Genomic DNA, 18,568 nt, shown 5'->3' with positions numbered 1-18,568 from the left:
GGGAACTGAACAATGAGATCACTTGGACACAGGGTGGGGAACATCACACACCAAGGCCTGTTGGGGGACTGAGGGAGGGATAGCATTAGGAGAAATACCTAATGTAAATGATGAGCTGATGGGTGCAGCAAACCAACATGGCACATGTATACCTATGTATCAACCCTGCACGCTGTGCACGTGTACCCTATTATATTATAGTTTTATTACATTAAAATATAATAAAAACAATAATAAATAAACAAACAAATAAAATGGGGATAACAGAAGAACCTACCTCATGGGTTTTTAAGAGACAAAGTTCATTCACTTAATAGATATTATATAGCATCTATTATGTGTCAGATGTTATTTTTAGGTGCTTAGGATACATTAGAGAACAAATAGACAAGCTCTTTGCCTTCATGGAGCTTATCTTACGGTGGGGAAAACAGATAATGAATGATAAAGAAAATAAACAAATAGGCTGGGCGCAGTGGCTCATGCCTGTAATCCCGGCACTTTGGGAGGCCAAGGCAAGCAGATCACTTGAGGTCAAGAGTTTGAGACCAGCCTGGCCAATATGGTGAAACCCTGTCTCTACTAAAAACACAAAAATTAGCCGGGTGTGGTGGTGCATGCCTGTAATCCCAGCTACTCAGGAGGCTGAGGCAGGAGAATTGCTTGAACCCAGGAGGCAGAGGCTGCAGTGAGTTGAGATCACGCCACTGCACTCCAGCCTGGGCGACAGAGCAAGACTCAGTCTCAATAAACAAACAAACAAACAAACAAATAAGCTATACAGAAAGTTAAGCGAGGCAAATTAAGAGATTCAGTGATAAGTATAATGGAAAAAAAGAGAATACAGCAAGTCAGATAGGGAATATGAGGTGGTACTGGTGGTTCAATTTTATGTAGAGTGGTCTAGGTAGGTTACATGGAGAAGGTAACACCTAAGCAAAGATATGAAGGGGTTAAGGAGTAACTGACACAGACATCTGAGGGAAGAGCATTCCAGGCAGAGGTAATATCCATTACAGTCTTAAGGAGGGAGTGTGCCTATTGGGTAAGAGGAACAGCATGGAAACCAGCGTGGCAGGAGCCAAAAGAATAAGAGGGAAAGGAAGAAGAGATGAGGTTAGAGAAATAACAGGCCAGTTCATGTATATAGCCTTTTAGCTCTACAAGCAAAAATCAAATGAAATATTCATGTTAAGTGCTTAGAACAGTAAAATGGTACATAGAAAACATTTAATAAATGGTATCTACATTTGTATTTACATGAAAATCTTCTGGTCCTTAAGCAGAGCTAGTCTGGAAGAGGTCAGGCTACAGGGACTCTAGCACCATTTATGTACTCTGGTGGGGTTAGACAGTCCTTCAACATTTTAAAGTACAGAAATCAAACAGATCAAAGGCCTAGGTGATCCGCAGCAGCAAGCAGAGATGGTTAATTCTCTGCAGGTGCTCAGAAAACTGAACTAACCGAGGCATGCAAAGTCAACATAGCTATCAATAAAAGACAGGGAAGGAGTTGGGTGTGGAGTGGGGTGGGCTTGGCTAAGGGCTGAAACCAACAGGAGAGTCATTAGCAACATAAGAGAGAAAGCAATGGAGCATGGAAGCATCCTCTACAGCAGTGGAAACTCATTCTGATTATCAATGCAACCACAAAGTCATGATGAAAACGACTGCAAACCACCGGGGAGTAAGCCAGGGAGCCCAGCAACATGAATGCACTTGTAGTGGGAAAAAACAAATTAAGATATTCAGGCAAAACCATTCCCTTTCCTGGTGGAGGCTCTTTAATCTTTAATATCTCTCTCTTGACACTAGGCACAGATCTTGCCCCAACAAGACAAAGGATAACTTCTGAGAAGCTAAAAATTCTCGTTTGGGTGAAGGACTCTTGAGGAGAAGAGTGCCATGTGTCTGCCGGACTAAAAGATGTGTGCTCAGGTCGAGGTGGGCGGATCACGAGGTCAGGAGATCGAGACCATTCTGGCTAACATGGTGAAACCCCCGTCTCTACTAAAAAAATACAAAAAAATTAGCCGGGCATGGTGGTGGGTGCCTGTAGTCCCAGCTACTCAGGAGGCTGAGGCAGGAGAATGTCATGAACCTGGGAGGTGGAGTTTGCAGTGAGCTGAGATCGCGTCACTGCACTCCAGCCTGGGTGACAGAGAGAGACTCTGTCTCAAAAAAAAAAAAAAAGATGTGTTCTCTTGGTCATACTGTCTCACGCTGGGCAGATCAGGGCTAACCCACCTCCATGGCCTTTATGACTGAAGGGGCTGCAGGGCCCTGGAGCTGCAGACAGGAATGCAGTCTTTTTGGGAACTGAAGGCAGGCAAGAATATAATAAAGGCTAGATGAAGATACCCAAGCTGGGCTTTAAACTGCTTTAAATTGTGCCAGTTTCTTCTGGCACCTGCCCTAAGGAAAGCAAAGCCAGGCACCGTCCAATGGAAATCTGGAAGTGGGCATCCTTTGTGGCATCAATTATGCCAGTTTGGCCAGGAAGTTTGTAGTGCTTGGTCTCTATGACCCTGACCTAACCTACTCAATAAGGGGCAGTTTAGTCTGAGTCAGAAGAAATGAAGAGCGACTCAATATTGTGATCTTTGACTTAACATATTCAATTTGTAATTAAGACCATTATTAAAATTAGTATGAGAAATCATGTCTTCTCATTCCATTCCTCAAACTCTCTGTCTGCCTTTACTATTTCCTGATAGTAACCATGGATATTTGCTTTAGAAGTTCTTAATTGCTGGCCGGGCGCCGTGGCTCAAGCTTGTAATCCCAGCACTTTGGGAGGCCGAGACGGGCGGATCACTAGGTCAGGAGATTGAGATCATCCTGGCTAACATGATGAAACCCCGTCTCTACTAAAAAATACAAAAAACTAGCTGGGCGAGGTGGCAGGTGCCTATAGTCCCAGCTACTCGGGAGGCTGAGGCAGGAGAATGGCGTAAACCCGGGAGGTGGAGCTTGCAGTAAGCTGAGATCCGGCCACTGCACTCCAGCCTGGGCGACAGAGCGAGACTCCGTCTCAAAAAAAAAAAAAAAAGAAGTTCTTAATTGCTACATTCTTAGCTACTTATTTAGTCAATATACTAAGTGTCAAAGGTATGCCAGGGACAGTGCTAGATTCTGGGGAAACAGCAAGGGATAAGACAGATAAAAATTCCTATTTTCATGGTACTTACATTCTAGTGTGTATGTGTGGCAGTGGTGGTTGGGGAGACAGGCAATAAAAAGTAACAAAGAAAGAAATACTTTTAGGAAGTGAGCAGAGCAATGACAGAAATCAGGCAGGGTGGTGTGATACACAGTGACAGAGGGTGGGACCACATGAGACGGCTGTGCCAGGCTCATCTTTGAGAAGGTACCATTTGAACTGAGAACGCACCAGATGAGAAGGAGGCAGCCATGCAATCTAGGGAAAGAAGGAAGGGCAAAGACAGGGAGATGGGAACCAGCAACAAGAGTGTTTTGCTTCCTGCTTCTCCATTCTGCACACAAATGCTATTTCTCTGTCTCTGGCATGTTGCACTCTGTTAAAGAAATTGCTCTATGATGCCTGGGAAGGGAATAATATTGAATGAAACAGAATTCCAAGGGAGCTACATACTGCCATGGGGGAGGGTGGGGACACTGAGGAAAGATAAGGCAAGGGCTGTGGAAGCTGCCCCAGGCTGCCCCATTTCACTACTGTGGTTAACTGGCAAAGGAGTCCGTGCAAATGAGTGCAGGATGTCCAAATCACAGCACTGTTTCACACATCATCATTTCAAGTCACCGACTGACAGGATTTAGCACTCTGTGTCTGGCAGCAACCAGCAGTGAAGCAGAGAGAATTCCACTGGATTATCCAAAGCATCTGACCCGCAAATGAGGAGTGAGCAGAACATTTTTAAAAAACAACTGTTGAGTGGTTCAGTGAGCCAATTCCACATTGCAGAGAGACACACAAACATCCAGCCGCCTCTGAGGCAAAAGGTCAGTTTCTTCTGCTTGTCCTTGGTCTTCAGAATCCAAGTTATTGATGTGAGCTGTGTCCCTCATTTTCCTAGCCAAAGGGGTAGACGTGAAGTAGAAATAGGCCAGACACGGTGTTCTGGGACAACACACCATTGTCTGAATCCAGAGAGCATCATGGCTGCAGTGGATGAGAGCAGGCTCAGTGGGAGAGGCTCAGGGAACATCAGAAGTGCAGGGCCTGTCCTTTGAAGATAAAGTCTGGCTAGATCAGCTTTTCAGCAAAAGAAGCTAACGTCTGCAGACAGATCTTTATCTTTGGTGAGCCCATCACAGATCCCAGGTTTAGGATGGGGGCTAGAATGAAGGGAAAAAGCCAATTATCACCCTATAAGAAGTAGATAGGCTGGGGGCGGTGGCTGATGCCTGTAATCCTAGCATTTTGGGAGGCCGAGGTGGATGAATCACTTGAGGTCAGGAGTTCAAGACCAGCCTGGCAACATGGTGAAACCCTGTCTCTACTAAATATACAAAAATTAGTCAGGCATGGTGGCCAGCGCCTGTAATCCCAGTTACTCAGGAGGCTGAGGCAGGAGAATCGCTTGAAGCCAAGAGGCCGAGGTTGTAGTAATCCGAGATTGTGCCACTGTACTCCAGCCTAGGTGACACAGAGAGACTCCATCTCAAGAAAAAAAAAGAGTCTGGTGGCAGGGTCTGGGGAAGGGGCAGCAGGCGCCATGTCCAGCTGTGAAGATGGCAAGAAGAAGTCACTGAAACAGCCTAAGAAGCAGGCCAAGGAGACGGACGAGGAAGATAAGGCTTTCAAGCAGAAACAAAAAGAGGAGCAGAAGAAACTCGAGGAGCTAAAAGCGAAGGCTGCGGGGAAGGGGCCCTTGGCCACAGGTGGAATTAAGAAATCTAGCAAAAAGTAAGCTGTTCCTCGTGCCTGAGGAGATGGTGACCCTTTATTTCATCCTTATTTAAACATCTATATTCCCTGCCGTAACATCTTTTGCCATCTAAAGCTGGAATTAAGTGTTGTCTTGGAGCTGTTGTACATTTAAGAATAAACTTTTGTTAAAAAAAAAAAAAAGAGAAAAAGAAAAAAAAAAGTAGATAGTACTGAACTGTCCCACCCTTGTGGGTTTCTGATTCTCCAATCAAGTCCTGAGACCCTCCTGCTCCCCATCCTTTTCTCCTCCAAGTCCTTCTCACACAGCTGTGAGGTAAGATTTACTAGATGGAATGTGTTTGCAAAATCTGTTTTGTTCACTGTAACATGTTTATCAAAAAAGAAAGAAAAAAAACCCTGTCCCTTCTCACTATTTAGTTTTTGGTGACTGCCTTTTGGGATCTGGAACTGGATAAACAGATGGACTTCACAGAAGAAATCAGGCGAAGCGCCAGGGTGTGTATATATATATCTTAGTCTCACTGTAAATACGGCAGATAGCCCTCATCCAAACAGCTGTGCTGGTTTTGGAGGAAAGTGAGGGGACAGTGTCTTCTGGATGACAGTGCTCCCATTGCTCCAAGGTGTACCTCCCTGGTGGTGCTTTGGGTTATAGGATGCCAGAAAGATTCAGATATATGACCCTGATTTCATTTTCTGGCCTCTGGCTGTGGTAATTAAGTGTTGTGCCAGATCCCAAACTATTGCTTATTATTCGTACTGGGTTTGTTTGATATAAATGAGTGCCTACAAATGTGCTGAGTGTTTGCATTGTGTATAATGATGAGTACCTTTGCAATATACTGGATGCCTCTGTATTAAGGGGATGCCTAGTAGGGGTATAGTTTTGTGCGTGTGTGTGTGCACACGCACGCACATGCAGAAGTTGTGGAAGGCCTGGACTACAGTATTTGCCTGGCCACAGAGCAGTATCACTGCTGGGGAAACAAGGTACAGTGATCCCTCATGTGCAGCACACTGCTGCCCCAAGGGAACTGGGGGGAATTGTACCGAGCAGTTTCTCTCCTAACTTTTTTTGCCACCTTCTCCAGTATAAATCTCTACTGCAGGTGGTAGGGGTGGAGGAAGTAACTCTTTCGTAATTCAATATGCTTCAATTCCCAGGTATGAACAAACTTCCGAACATTTTAGGAGAATCTTTTATTTATTTTTTTTTTTTGAGACAGAGTCTCACTCTGTCACCCAGGCTGGAGTACAGTGGCACAATTTTCGGCTCACTGCAACCTCTGCCTCCCTGGGTTCAGCGATTCTCATTTTAGGAGAATCTTCTAATTAAAAAAAATATTCATTTGCTTCACAGAGTAGGGTTCAGGTGGATGTCTCCTTCCCTCCTGGACAAACTCCTTGGGGGGAAAAAAAAAAAAAGACAATACTGTCCAAACAGGAAACTGGTGCCAAATAGAGGCAAAAAACCAAAACAAAACAACTCCCTGAGATAGAGTGGACTGCATTCATTAGGTTCAGGTAGCGCAAAAGACAGGAAAAATAATTAGACTTCAACAGATCAAGGTGCAGTATAGGTAACGGGACCTCATAAGGACAGAACAAAAGATCTTGTTTCTAACAAAGGTTCTGCAGACCTTTATACTACAGTGAGCAATGAGTGAGAGGGATGCTGCCCAGGAAATGAAAGGACTCAATCGTTTCTCTTCAGTGAGCGGAGCCCAGGAGGAGTGTTCCAGGGCGCTCTCACAAACACTCTTGAATAATACCATCCAGAGCCTTTGATTCAAGGAACATGCTGAAGAATAAACAGCCTATTAATCTGAGTTTTCTGGTGTGCCTGAGTATACAAAGCAGCAATGAACTAACCCCTTGGCTCTTGCAAACATCCCGACTGCACACCATCCGCTGCTCCACTACACAGCTCAGCCCCTCCTTCCCATCCCTGCATGCAATTTCCCCTGCAAAAGCTTCAAGGTTTGGGGGTCCTGATGGTTTCATCTAATGATGCTCAGGCCAAACCCAGGGTGCAAAGAACCCTTGTTTGGCCATAAGAAGGCACAGCCACGTGACCAGGCTCAAATGAGAACTGTGTGGTAGTGTGACTGGGTAAGGAGACAAAGTCATCAGTCTGCCCCTTTCTGAGCCAACTTGACAGCCACAGGCCTGGGAAAGGAAGGCCCAGTTTCAATTGCTTCCTAGTCTTGGTTACCTTGGTGGCAGGAAGAGCTCCTGCATGGGTGGGCTTTGGGTGCCATTCTGTGGAAACATTCCTGGGCGTTTTGCCTAGGTAAAAATTACCAAGTAAGGTCCTTGAGTTTTCTTTCTTTCTTTTTCTTTTCTTTTCTTTTTTTTTTTTTTTGAGATAGGATCTTGCTCTGTCACCCAGGCTGGAGTGCAGTGGTGTGATCTTGGCTCACTGCAACCTCTCCCTCCTGGGTTCAAGCAATTTTCGTGTCTCAGCTTCCCGTGTACCTGGGACTACAGGCGCGTGTCACCATGCCTGGCTAATTTTTGTATTTTTAGTAGAGATGGGGTTTTGCCATGTTGGCCAGGCAGGTCTTGAACTCCTGGCCTCAAGTGATCTGCCTGCCTTGGCCTAGGTCCCTGAATTTTCAAGGAGAAAAATGGAAGAAAGAGAAGTAGCTGTTTCACTTTCATCCTTTCACTAGAAGTCCTTCTTTACAAACAATCAGGTGTAGCTTTTGTGATAACAATAATTTGATCGGTTCTCCTTCCCACCCCCAAGACAAAGTACAATGATAGTATTTTAAGTAATAAACCAGGCGTTGTTGTTGAAACAAGGTAATTGAGGCTAGGATCATAGGCTCAAATCAGCCACGGAGCGGTTTCTCTGTGTTCTATGGTCACTGACCTCATGCAAGGTGTGTGCTTAATCATAAAAGGAACTAGTGTGACAAGGTGGATAAATCAGTATCACGGCTATCAATACATACTGGGTTGTGCATACACACACATATTCTCAAAGCCTAATCCCTCTGACCCCAAATTTATATATCAAGGAAAACATGTTTAATGAAAGTTTCCTTTCTAAAAATAATTTCAAAGAGGCGCTTTGACTTAAAAAAATTAATTCTAAAGTCTTCTGATTCTACTTCCAGGGAACTACTTTGTGTTTAGTCCCTTGAAACTGGAGAAGGACACACATCTTTGACGAGAAGGAACAGCACAAAAGCTTGCATTTTATGTGATTGGCTCTGAGATGATACCACAGAGGGTAGGAAGTAAGAGCATGGGCTCTGCAGTCAGACAGATCGAAATCTGAATTCCTCTTCTGCCACTTGCTGATGTGTGATCTTAGACCCATGACATCAAATCAGTGAGTTTCAACTTTCTCATCTGTAAAATGGAAATAGCTTCATGGGATTATTGTGAGGATTATATAACAAAAATGTTTAGTACCATGCCTAGGACACAGTAAGAGTTCAATAAATGATAGCTGTTCTTACTGTTTCTTTTAATTAAAAAAAAAATTTTTTTTTTCAGAGACAGAGTCTCACTCTGTTGCCCATGCTGGAGTACAGAGGTATGATCATGGCTCACCACAGCCTCAAACTCCTAGGCTCAAGTGATCCTTGCACCTCAGCCTCCTGAGTAGCTGGGAATACAGGCACATGACAGCACGCCCAACTACTTTTAAAATTTTTATCTATTTATTGTTTTTGAGAGAGGTCTCCCTATGTTGCTCAGGCTGGTCTGGAACTCCTCACCGTAAGTGATCCCCTCACCTCTGCTTCCCAAAGTGTAGCGATTACAGGCATGAGCCACCATGCCTGGCCCTTGTTACTATTTGAATCCTCTAAATAATAGGCACAGGGACTTAACTGGTGGCTGGCGGGCACATGAGCTACATGAAATGGGAGTTTCTTCATTCCTTACCAAGCTGGGCTTAGAAGATCCTCAGACCGTCGTCCTTCACTACACTGGCAACAAGTGTTTGGGTTATCTGGGGTAACTGATGGAAGGACAATGAGAAATCAAACCCTGGTACTCTGGAACTTCATTTTGATTTGGGAACTGCAGATTGACCTGGGGTATTCCCACCCCAGATTCTGGCTTAGCAGATACAGCCTTTTCCTAGGCTTCCACCTGTTGAGACAAACAGATGTAATCTGAACACAAGAGGGGCTTGCAAGCACAGATCTGGTATCAGACCGCCTTACCCTGCAGCATTCCTGGGGTCATAAAATGACAAACATTTCAACAGGCTGGATATCTAACCCTTCCTGCCCTGTAACTGGGGCCTTATGAAACTGCTTCTTGTGATTAGAGCCATTGGTACCTCATACCAAGGCTGTGAGGTGGACTTCATTAATATTGATGAGCTGCAGCTCGTTAACCTCATTTGATGTTTATTTACAACCATTCTTCTCATATGCTAATGAATGACACTGGGCTCTTCAGATAGAAAGGAGAGAACTGGACCCTCTCTGCCAGCATCTCCTTGGCAAACTCCTGTGCCTTGAAACAGAAGTTTGCACAGAGGGAATGAAGCCAAATGGAGGGAATGCAGCAGAGAGGACAAAATGATGTGAAAAGAATGTCTGCAATGTAATGGGGGAGAGAGAAGCCCAGCTGCTGGGGCCACAGTGTGACTGAGTTTTGGTTACACCCACCCAGTGGCTAACAAAGAAGCTGAAGGGCGGGGAACTGAGGAACTAAGAAAAGGACAATGTATTAGATTTTGGAATTTTTGGAATTGGAGTAGGGGGGTGGAGATGAGTGGGCCCCATGGGTGTCAGGGAACTTGAAGGCCTCTCTAGGATTCATTCCACTTTCTTCTGTGATCTTAAGAAATCAATAGGCAGGGAATTGGGGTGGATTTCTTTAAGGCAGTAAAATGCCCATAGCAACGAATGCTTATCAAATGCTTGGCTTGGAGAAAGAGTGCTCATTGTCGCACCGTGAAATGGGTAAGTAGGGAGAAATAATCTCTGATTCTCTTTCCTCAAAGTTATAGGTTTGTGTATTAAAGAATAGGATGATTAAGCAACGAAGAGTCAGAGACTGAGGAAAAAATAAACTTTTAAATATGGCCATTAGTGGCACAGTCGCTCATGTCTGTAATTCCAGCATTTTGGGAGGCCGAGGAAGGAGGATCACTTGAGCTCAGTCATTCGAGATCCTGGGCAACATAGTGAGACCCCATTAATTAAAAAAAAAATTAGCAGGGCGTGGTGACATATACCTGTGCTGCCAGCTACTTGGAGGCTGAAGCACAAGAATTGCTTGAACTCAAGAGGCGGAGGTTATAGTGAGCTGAGACAGCACCACTTCACTCCAGCCTGGGCAAGAGTGAGACCCTGTCTCAAAAAAAAAAAAAAAAAAAAAGGCCATTCTATTGTTTCAGGGCTGCTAAGCGAAACACATGTCTCTTTCAAATTCCCCAGTATATAGCAAGTCAATTTTGGGTCATCTCATCCATTCTGAGTGTTGGAAAGAACTAATAAGATGTATGAGAAAGGTAGAAGGAAAAATATGTTGGATATATGAAAGTTTATTAATACTAGCAGCAATAGCAAACTTAAAATTTCTTAAGTACTTCAGTGTCAATTCTCATCAATTTTCTTGACTGTGATGCTGTACTTTTTTTTTTTTTTTTTTTTTTGAGACAGGGTCTTGCTTTGTTGCCCAGGCCAGAGTGCAGTGGCGTGATCTCAGCTCACTGCATCCCCCACCTCCCAGGCTCAAGCAATCCTCCCACTTCAGCCTCCTGAGTAGCTGGAAATACAGGTGTGTGCCACCACACCAGGATAATTTTTGTGTATTTTTTGTAGAGACGGGGTCTCCCTATGTTGCCCAGGCTGGTCTGGAACTCCAGGGCTCAAGTGATCCTCCCACCTTGGCCTCCCAAAGTGCTGGGACTACAGGCATGAGCCACTATGCCCTGCAGATGCTGTATACTTTACTATTTAGTCAATTATTCCCTTCCTGCCTTTGGGGCCACACCCTCTTTTTTCTCCCAATCTGGCTTTTTTTTTTTTTTTTTTTCTGTGAGGCACTTTGAAGATCATTCCTACCCTTGATATGACTTTCTGTAAGGCTAAAGAGGCAAGAGAAAAAAGAAACCTCTTACCTTAAAGGCTTAACCACATTCTAAAGTGCAAAGTATTGGTTCTAACAAGTAGATGTTTGTTACATTTGTCTGACTGAAATCATTACCCCTTAGGGTACAAATTTCATTTTTTTCAAGTTTTCTATGAACTCAGTTCCTCTCAGACTGAAGGAATAATCAATAGCAAGCTGTTTTGACCTGACAGTGTGCAGCTTGCCCATGCTTAGGGACAAACATGACTGAAAGAGTAACTGACAGTTATATGCACATTCTAGACTTGAGAAAGTTTCTCAGTTTTTTTTCATCACCCCCTAGCTTTTTAGACCTTTTTTTCTGTTTGTCCACTCCCCATGAAATTTTGATATCATGAACATATTACCTATCTATATATTTTTTGAGGGCCACAAACCATTATAATATCTAAATTTTTTTTTTTTTGCCTCCCAAAGAACCAATTTTTGCTCCCTTGGAGGCAATATTGCCTCAATTGAGAAGGCATATTCTAGAGGCTTTTTAAAAGAAGTATATCATCTTATTTACTGTGTTCCAGGATTGAACCTAACATTCTCCCAGGGTGAACCATCAAACACAATTACATTTCTGCTCTGATTTTTTTTTTTTTTAGGAAAGAAAGAAGGAAAAAAAGACATCTTTGTGCCTATCTAGTTAGTAATAGTTATTCCAAAAAAGAGATCAAAATCATTTTTTTCACACTGGACCTGAGCTATCCACAGAATAAATGGCTTACTTTTTGGCAGCAGATTAGCTTTTTACAATAATCCTATTTGAGTGCCAGAGAGGTAATAGATTGTCAAGCCCCTTAGGGACCCCCAAATCATTCTCCTAAAAGTCAACAATATATTCCCTTGTAAGAGGAGCATGAAGTTCATTATTTCATTAAGTATCTCTCAAATTCCAGAGGACGGTAGTGAGTGGTGTTATTATCTCCCTTTTACAAGCAGAGAAATGATGATATTGAGAGGTTAGGTAGCTTAATTTAGGTCACTAGCACTGATGTTTCTTCATCTAAATATCTTCTCTGTCAAACAAGGTCACTCTGAGGATTTCTAGACCTGATGTCTTCTGATTCCTACTTTAATCTAGAATCACGGACCTCTGAGAAAAATTTATAAAGGCTGTTTTGCTTCTGCCAACCCCTTCTCTCCATCTGACAGGACAAAAGCAAAGGAAGGTGCTAACACAATCTCTAGGAATTGACTGATAGGAAGATAACTCAGGCTATTGCTCTAAACATTACTATTTCATGAGCAAATGGCTTTAGGTGGCAGCAAAGAATGCTGTATAAGGAGGTATGCAAGTTTTTTTTGTTTGTTTTATTTTTTTCTAAGATGAATATCACTATCTTTGCAGGGTTCAGATGAGAGGCTATAAAACTATGATATGCTCCTCAGAAGATGCAAAGACCTAAATCAAGACCTCCCACAAACAGTCTTCAAGTAACATGGGAAATTCATATTTTATTTTGTAGTCATGGGAACTGACCACATCTTAAAACTATCCATACTTGAAACTCACCATAAGTGAGTGAGAATTAGAGGTTGGCAAGTCAAACAAACAAAAAAAACTACCTAAAAGGGCTCTTCTCTGTAAACTAGCCTCAGGTTCTTTTAACTCTCTCAATTAAATCAATGTTAAAATTCCCTTGGAATAGAGGCTGAGGTAGGCGGATCACCTGAGTTCAGGAGTTCAAGACCAGCCTGACCAACATGGTGAAACCCCATCTCTACTAAAAATACAAAAAAAAAAAAAAAATTAGCCGGTGTGGTGGCAGGCACCTGTAATCCCAGCTACTCAGAAGGCTGAGGCAGGAGAATTGCTTGAACCCAGAAGGTGGAGGCTGCATTGAACCAAGATTACACCACTGCACTCCAATCTGGGTGACAGAGCGAGACTCTGTCTCAAAAAAAAAAAAAAAAGAAAAAAAGAAAAAATTCCCTCAGAATAAAATACAACTTATTTATTCTAAAGAGATAACTTGTTATCTCATGCTGTCAAGAAGGTCTGCACCTAATCTATAATCTATTCTATTAAAAACAAAAGCAAAGAATTTCAGAGAAGGTTATTCTGCAATACTGCTTAGGAACCCAGTACTGAATAACATTATCTCATTTGTTTGTTTTTTGAGACAGGGTCTCCCTCTGTCGCCGATGCTGGAGTACAGTGGCACAATCTCTGCTTACTGCAACATCCGCCTCTGGGTTTAAGCGATTCTTGTGCCTCAGCCTCCTGAGGAACTGGGACTACAGGCATATGCCACCATGCCAGGCTAATTTTTGTATTTTTAGTAGAAATAGGGTTTTGCCATGTTGGCCAGGCTGGTCTCGAACTCCTGGTCTCAAGCAATCCACTGCCTCGGCCTGGCAAAGTGCTGGGATTACAGGCATGTGCCACCACAGCCGGCTTGAATAACATCGCTAACAAATTTGCCCTTATGTGTGACATAAATTCTTCCTACAGCAGTGGAAGTTCATTTCCTTTTTGTTTGAAGAGATGGATATAGGCTGATGATGAGTTAAAGGGCTTAACTTTGTTTCACAATGTCCAGAGCCAAAAGATATACCCCAGATCTATCTAAACATATTAAGGGGAATATAAAAGTATGTATATTTAGCTCAACTAGCTTCTGATACACAAATGTTAGAAAAGTAGCCAGTGGCTTCCTTTGCTGTAAACAAGGAATAAATTTGAGAGAGGGCAAAAAAAATCTTCATATCTTGCCTCAAAGAAGATGAAACTATAATTTTTCTGGATTAAAATAGAAACTAGAAGATACAAGGTATAGAAATCTAAAAGGTGACTCATGTTACAGAAGAGGCATTTAAATGAAAAAATGTTTCTTATTGGATCCTATAAAATAGGAAAGCATGGCGTGGGGGGCAGTGGCAAATCCTTTAAAGTCTTGAACATCAGAGCAAGGGAACTAAAGTGAAAATACAAATTGGAATAGGTAAGGAGAGAAAGAGAGTCCCATCAAAAGCCCATTGAAACTGCTTGTGGCAACTGTCAATGAATTGGAAAGGGCACCGAGGAGAAATGAGTATCACTGTGTTCCAATACTGATTTGCTAAGTTCAGCAGCATTTGTCTATCTTGTTCTACCAACATAACTAGTCAAAGAAACAATCCTAAATGCAGGAAAAGGCTAATCTTTTTCATTGGCAGGTGACCAAAGAAAACACCTCCAATGAGCAGTATGATGAGGCGATACAAACAAGACTGCACTTATCAAACATTTTTATCTGAAGTGCTCAAAACATTTGCCAATATTATACCTAGTTCAACTTCCCCTTCACCAGCTTCCTCACAGCTTTGAGAGGAAAAGCAAGCTTTTTATAAGAAAGATGTCTCCTCTACATATTGGTATAAATCTGAATACATCTTTAGGAAAAGAATTTCCCAAAGAGGGTGTGGACTCCTCTAGGAGTCTCCAGGGTGCCAGATCCTCCAAGCACTCTGGTAAAGGCTTTGTTTCACCACATCAAAGGCAGTGGGGCAAAGTTCCTCTTAGCAGCCATGGATGCTGCCAAGAAGAGCGAGTCTTCATTTGTGCCAGGGACTAAACGGGAAAATTCAGAAGGAAGAGTAAGAAGGCATTTTACCTTCCAGATTTAAGTAGGGAAACAGACCCACTGAGTCACGAATCCTTTTTTCCAGAAGTGGTATCATTATCAGGCTTTATGCTCAATGAATAGTTGTATGGTAAGTTACGTGTTTAAGATAAATAATTCTCTCAAAGTTACAAAGCAGATTTGTGACAGAGAGGGTTATAGAATCCAGGGGTCAACTTTAAACAGTTAGATCTAAGTTTTCATAAGAGCTTTTAGAGGTTTGAGAGTTAGAAGTCTGATTACTTTTTTTTTTAAATGGAGAACAGGAATGGGTGGCAAGACCCATCAGTCCCATGGTTTATCACAATACTGTGGTCCAACCTCAGGGCACAGAAATAAAACACAATTTTACAATTAGAGAGCTAAGTAACATGTGGTACTTTTTGTTCCATAGCTTTTCACAAAACACATAATTAAGTGCTATCATACTATATTACTGATGGATCAGATTTACACAGACCGTGAAGGTGGCAAGCACGTCATGGAGAATGGCTTTTTAAATTTATGGAAAATGGTTTAAAATAAACAAAACAAGCCGAGGCAGGCAGATCACCTGAGGTCAGGAGTTCAAGACCAGCCTGGCCAATATGGTGAAACCTCATCTCTACTAAAAATACAAAAACTAGCTGTGGTGGCAGGCACCTGTAATCCCAGCTACTCGGGAGGCTGAGGCAGGAGAATCGCTTGAACCCAAGAGGCACGGGCTGCAGTGTGCCAAGATCCCGCCACTGCACTCCATCCACCCTGAGCAACAGAGCAAAACTCCATCTCCAGAAATAAAAAAAGAAAAAAGAAAACAATCATTTCTTTTGTTCTACATTCCAAGTGGTAGGTGCTTTCCTGAGCCTCTGTCACAGATATCTGAAGCCCTGCTCTAGACAAGATGAAGAGGCCTTCTCTCCAGAGTAGTACGCTGGACACTGAAGGAGCTCCCTGCTTTATTAGGAGATCTGGAAGGAGCCAAAAGGGCTATCGTCAAGTACTCAATCTTGTAGCCAGAGGATCTGAAACTTCAAATTTGCTATGGCTTGAAGTAGATACATTTTATAAAAAGAAACTAAAAAGTGCTAATTCTTCTGCTTTTGAATGTTGAAAACATTTTGATAGTAACTTTTTTTTTTTTTCTGCTGGGCCTTGATATTGCAGAAATTGTTTAGAATGACATAATTGAGAGGAGATTTTCAGAAGCATACTTACTACTTTTTATGAGAAAATCAGATTGAATATCACCAACTAGTCAGTAACAATTTAAAATGAATGAATTTCATAGGTGAATACATAGGTCATGATAAAAACAATTAGAATAAAAGGAGTCGGTATGATTTCATGGGACCAAAGTTTAAAAACACAGTTTTCTATTGCTTGAGATAAATCCAGTAAATCCGAATGTGACCTTGACTTGTCATATCAAGACACCAATTAATGTTTGCTCCCCTTCACTCAGACCCATGCCTCCAGGCAAGAAAGCAATTCGACTTTTGCTAAAAATCAATTATCTCTTCACTTATATGAGGGACCTAGAACAGGCAAATTCAGAGGGACAGAAAGTGTTATAGAGGTTACCAGGGCCTGGGAGGGAAAGGAGGAGGGAACGAGGAGTTATTGTTTAATGGGTACAGTTTCAGTTTAGGATGATGCAAAAGTTCTAGAAATGCATGGTGATGGTTGTACTTAATACCATTGAATTGTATATTTAAAAATGGTGAAAATGATGTTTTATGTTACATACATTTTACTACAATAAAAAATTGATGTCTTATTTTTAAAAATTCAGAAAACGGTTCTTCAATCATGCCTTTACAAAATAACGTGGACCTAGGCAGTTCCCCAAATTAGTCTGTTCACCAGAATCCGTTGGTGTGCTTATTAGAGTTACAGATTCTCTGGTCATACTCCAGACTGGCTATTTGCTTTCTTGTTAATCTGGCCCTTTTATGTATCTTTCTCTGTAACAGGAAATAGGGTACCCTTAGTTGTTGTGTAGTTTTTAGCTTAATCAAGGGTCAAATTGAAAACAGCTTGGCCTCTGCCAGTCTACAATTACTTGAAACTGAAGCCACGAAGATGCAAAAAAATCAGGTTTTGCAATGGTACTCTCAATGTCCATAAAACTACTGCTCTTCTACAGTGTTATTTCTGTTTCTCCAAGACATTACTCCTTGGGAACTGCTCTGCAATAAATAAAATAGGCAAATAATAACATAGTTGAAAAGGGCTAGAAATTTGTAATTGTTAGAGGTGATACCAGGATTCATTTTTGGCTCAAATAAGATATGGGAATTTTGTATATGGCAGGTGATGAAAAAGCGGCGGAACACCCAAGACATCAAAAATAGAAAATAAAAAATTCTATATGACTCAAACGTTAGTTTGGTAGAGATTTTCTTTCAGATGGAAGCTAAAACATATATTACAACACCCTGGCAGGACTGCTTTTAACGATCTTGTAAGCTTCAGTGAGGCAAGTATCATTTAAGGCTTTGAAGGGAAAGAAAAAAAGGGTGTTTTAAGTCCCTCAAACAATTTATTGCTCCAGTATTTCTAATAATCATATGAGTATTTTTCCTTTTGACTGGAGAGCAAAGGAAAAAGGAAACCTGTAGGAACTGGAGTTGGACAAGAGAACAAAGTTCATAAATGAAATCCTGTCTAATACTAGCAACTGAAACAAGACTCACCCCTCATGTCCTTTGAAAACTGGCCCAGCTCAGTCCCATTTTTCCCCCTCATTGATTTTCAAGCGTCACAAATGGCTCTTCAGGCTGAACTAAACAATCATGGGAAGTTCTTTCAGGAAAAAGATGCAACGATTACTGTACTTCTCCTGGGCCATGCCATTGCTAGGCCATTTCCCCTCAGAAATTTATTTCTCTAACTAGAGTGATGAGCTGACAAGAAGCAATTTTTAAGTCAAATCAGTAAAATAAAAATATCTCCAAATAACACAACAGTTTTATTTCTGTGAGAATAACTCTTCCTTTATTCCAAAATGAAACGACTATCTGTCTACTATTATTACATAGTTAAAAAGATGACCTTTAATGATCTACAAAACTGAGGCTTAGAATGGATTTTACAAGTTACCTAATTAATTCAGCTCTTCTTTCTCATCTTGTGCCATCTTTGTTCAGTCATTGTCCAGAACAGCACTATACAACAGAACTTTCTGTGATGATGGCAATGTTTGTTATTCTACACTAATATGGCCGTAACCACTAGCCATATGTAGCTTGTGAGCACTTTGAAATGTGACTAATGTGACTAAATAACTGAATTGTATTTGTATTTAATTTCTTAAAAATTAGCTTTATTGAGGTTTAACTGACATACAAAAAAACTATACATATTTAATATGTACAATTTGATGAGCTTGGATACGTGCATAAAACAGTGAAACTACCACTACCATAAAGATAATAGGCATATCCACACCCTCAAAAGTTTCTCTTTCTCTCTCTCTCTGTGTGTGTATGTGTGTGTGTGTGTGTATGGTAAGAATGCTTGACATGAGATCTACCCTCTTAATAGATTGTTAAGTTCCTAATTTTGTTAGTTACAGGCATTATGCTGTAGAGCAGATCTTTAGAATCAATTCATCTTGCATAACTGTAACTTTACACCAATTGAACAACAATGCCCCATGTCTCCCTCCCCCAATCCCTGGAAACCACCATCCTATCCTCTGTTTTTATAACTGTATTTCATTTTAATTAATTTAAATTTAAATAGCCATAGGAGGCTACCGGCTACGTATTGGAGAGTACATGTCTAGTATGTGCTTTATTATCTCTAATGACAGAAAATCCATTTCCTCCCAAGCAGCTCTTTCTATTTATAGATTATTATTATTATTATTTTGTTTTTTTTTTGAGACGGAGTCTCGCTCTGCCGCCCAGGCTGGAGCGCAGTGGCCGGATCTCAGCTCACTGCAAGCTCCGCCTCCCGGGTTCACGCCATTCTCCTGCCTCAGCCTCCCGAGTAGCTG

The 18,568-nt window shown here is 41.8% G+C and overlaps 1 protein-coding gene across 1 annotated transcript in view; it reads right to left on the bottom strand.

Moving 5' to 3' along the window:
• Positions 1–18,568, bottom strand: part of LOC105554813 (chromosome unknown open reading frame, human C11orf49) — a 258,467-nt gene that overhangs the window by 72,097 nt on the left and 167,802 nt on the right. Inside the window, 1 exon segment of the mRNA XM_012001406.1 lies at positions 704–707. Coding sequence (XP_011856796.1) covers positions 704–707 — 4 coding nt within the window.

Source organism: Mandrillus leucophaeus, unplaced genomic scaffold, assembly GCF_000951045.1.
Source record: "Mandrillus leucophaeus isolate KB7577 unplaced genomic scaffold, Mleu.le_1.0 Scaffold66, whole genome shotgun sequence".
NCBI lineage: Eukaryota > Metazoa > Chordata > Mammalia > Primates > Cercopithecidae > Mandrillus > Mandrillus leucophaeus.
This window is presented reverse-complemented; position numbering and strand designations above follow the sequence as displayed.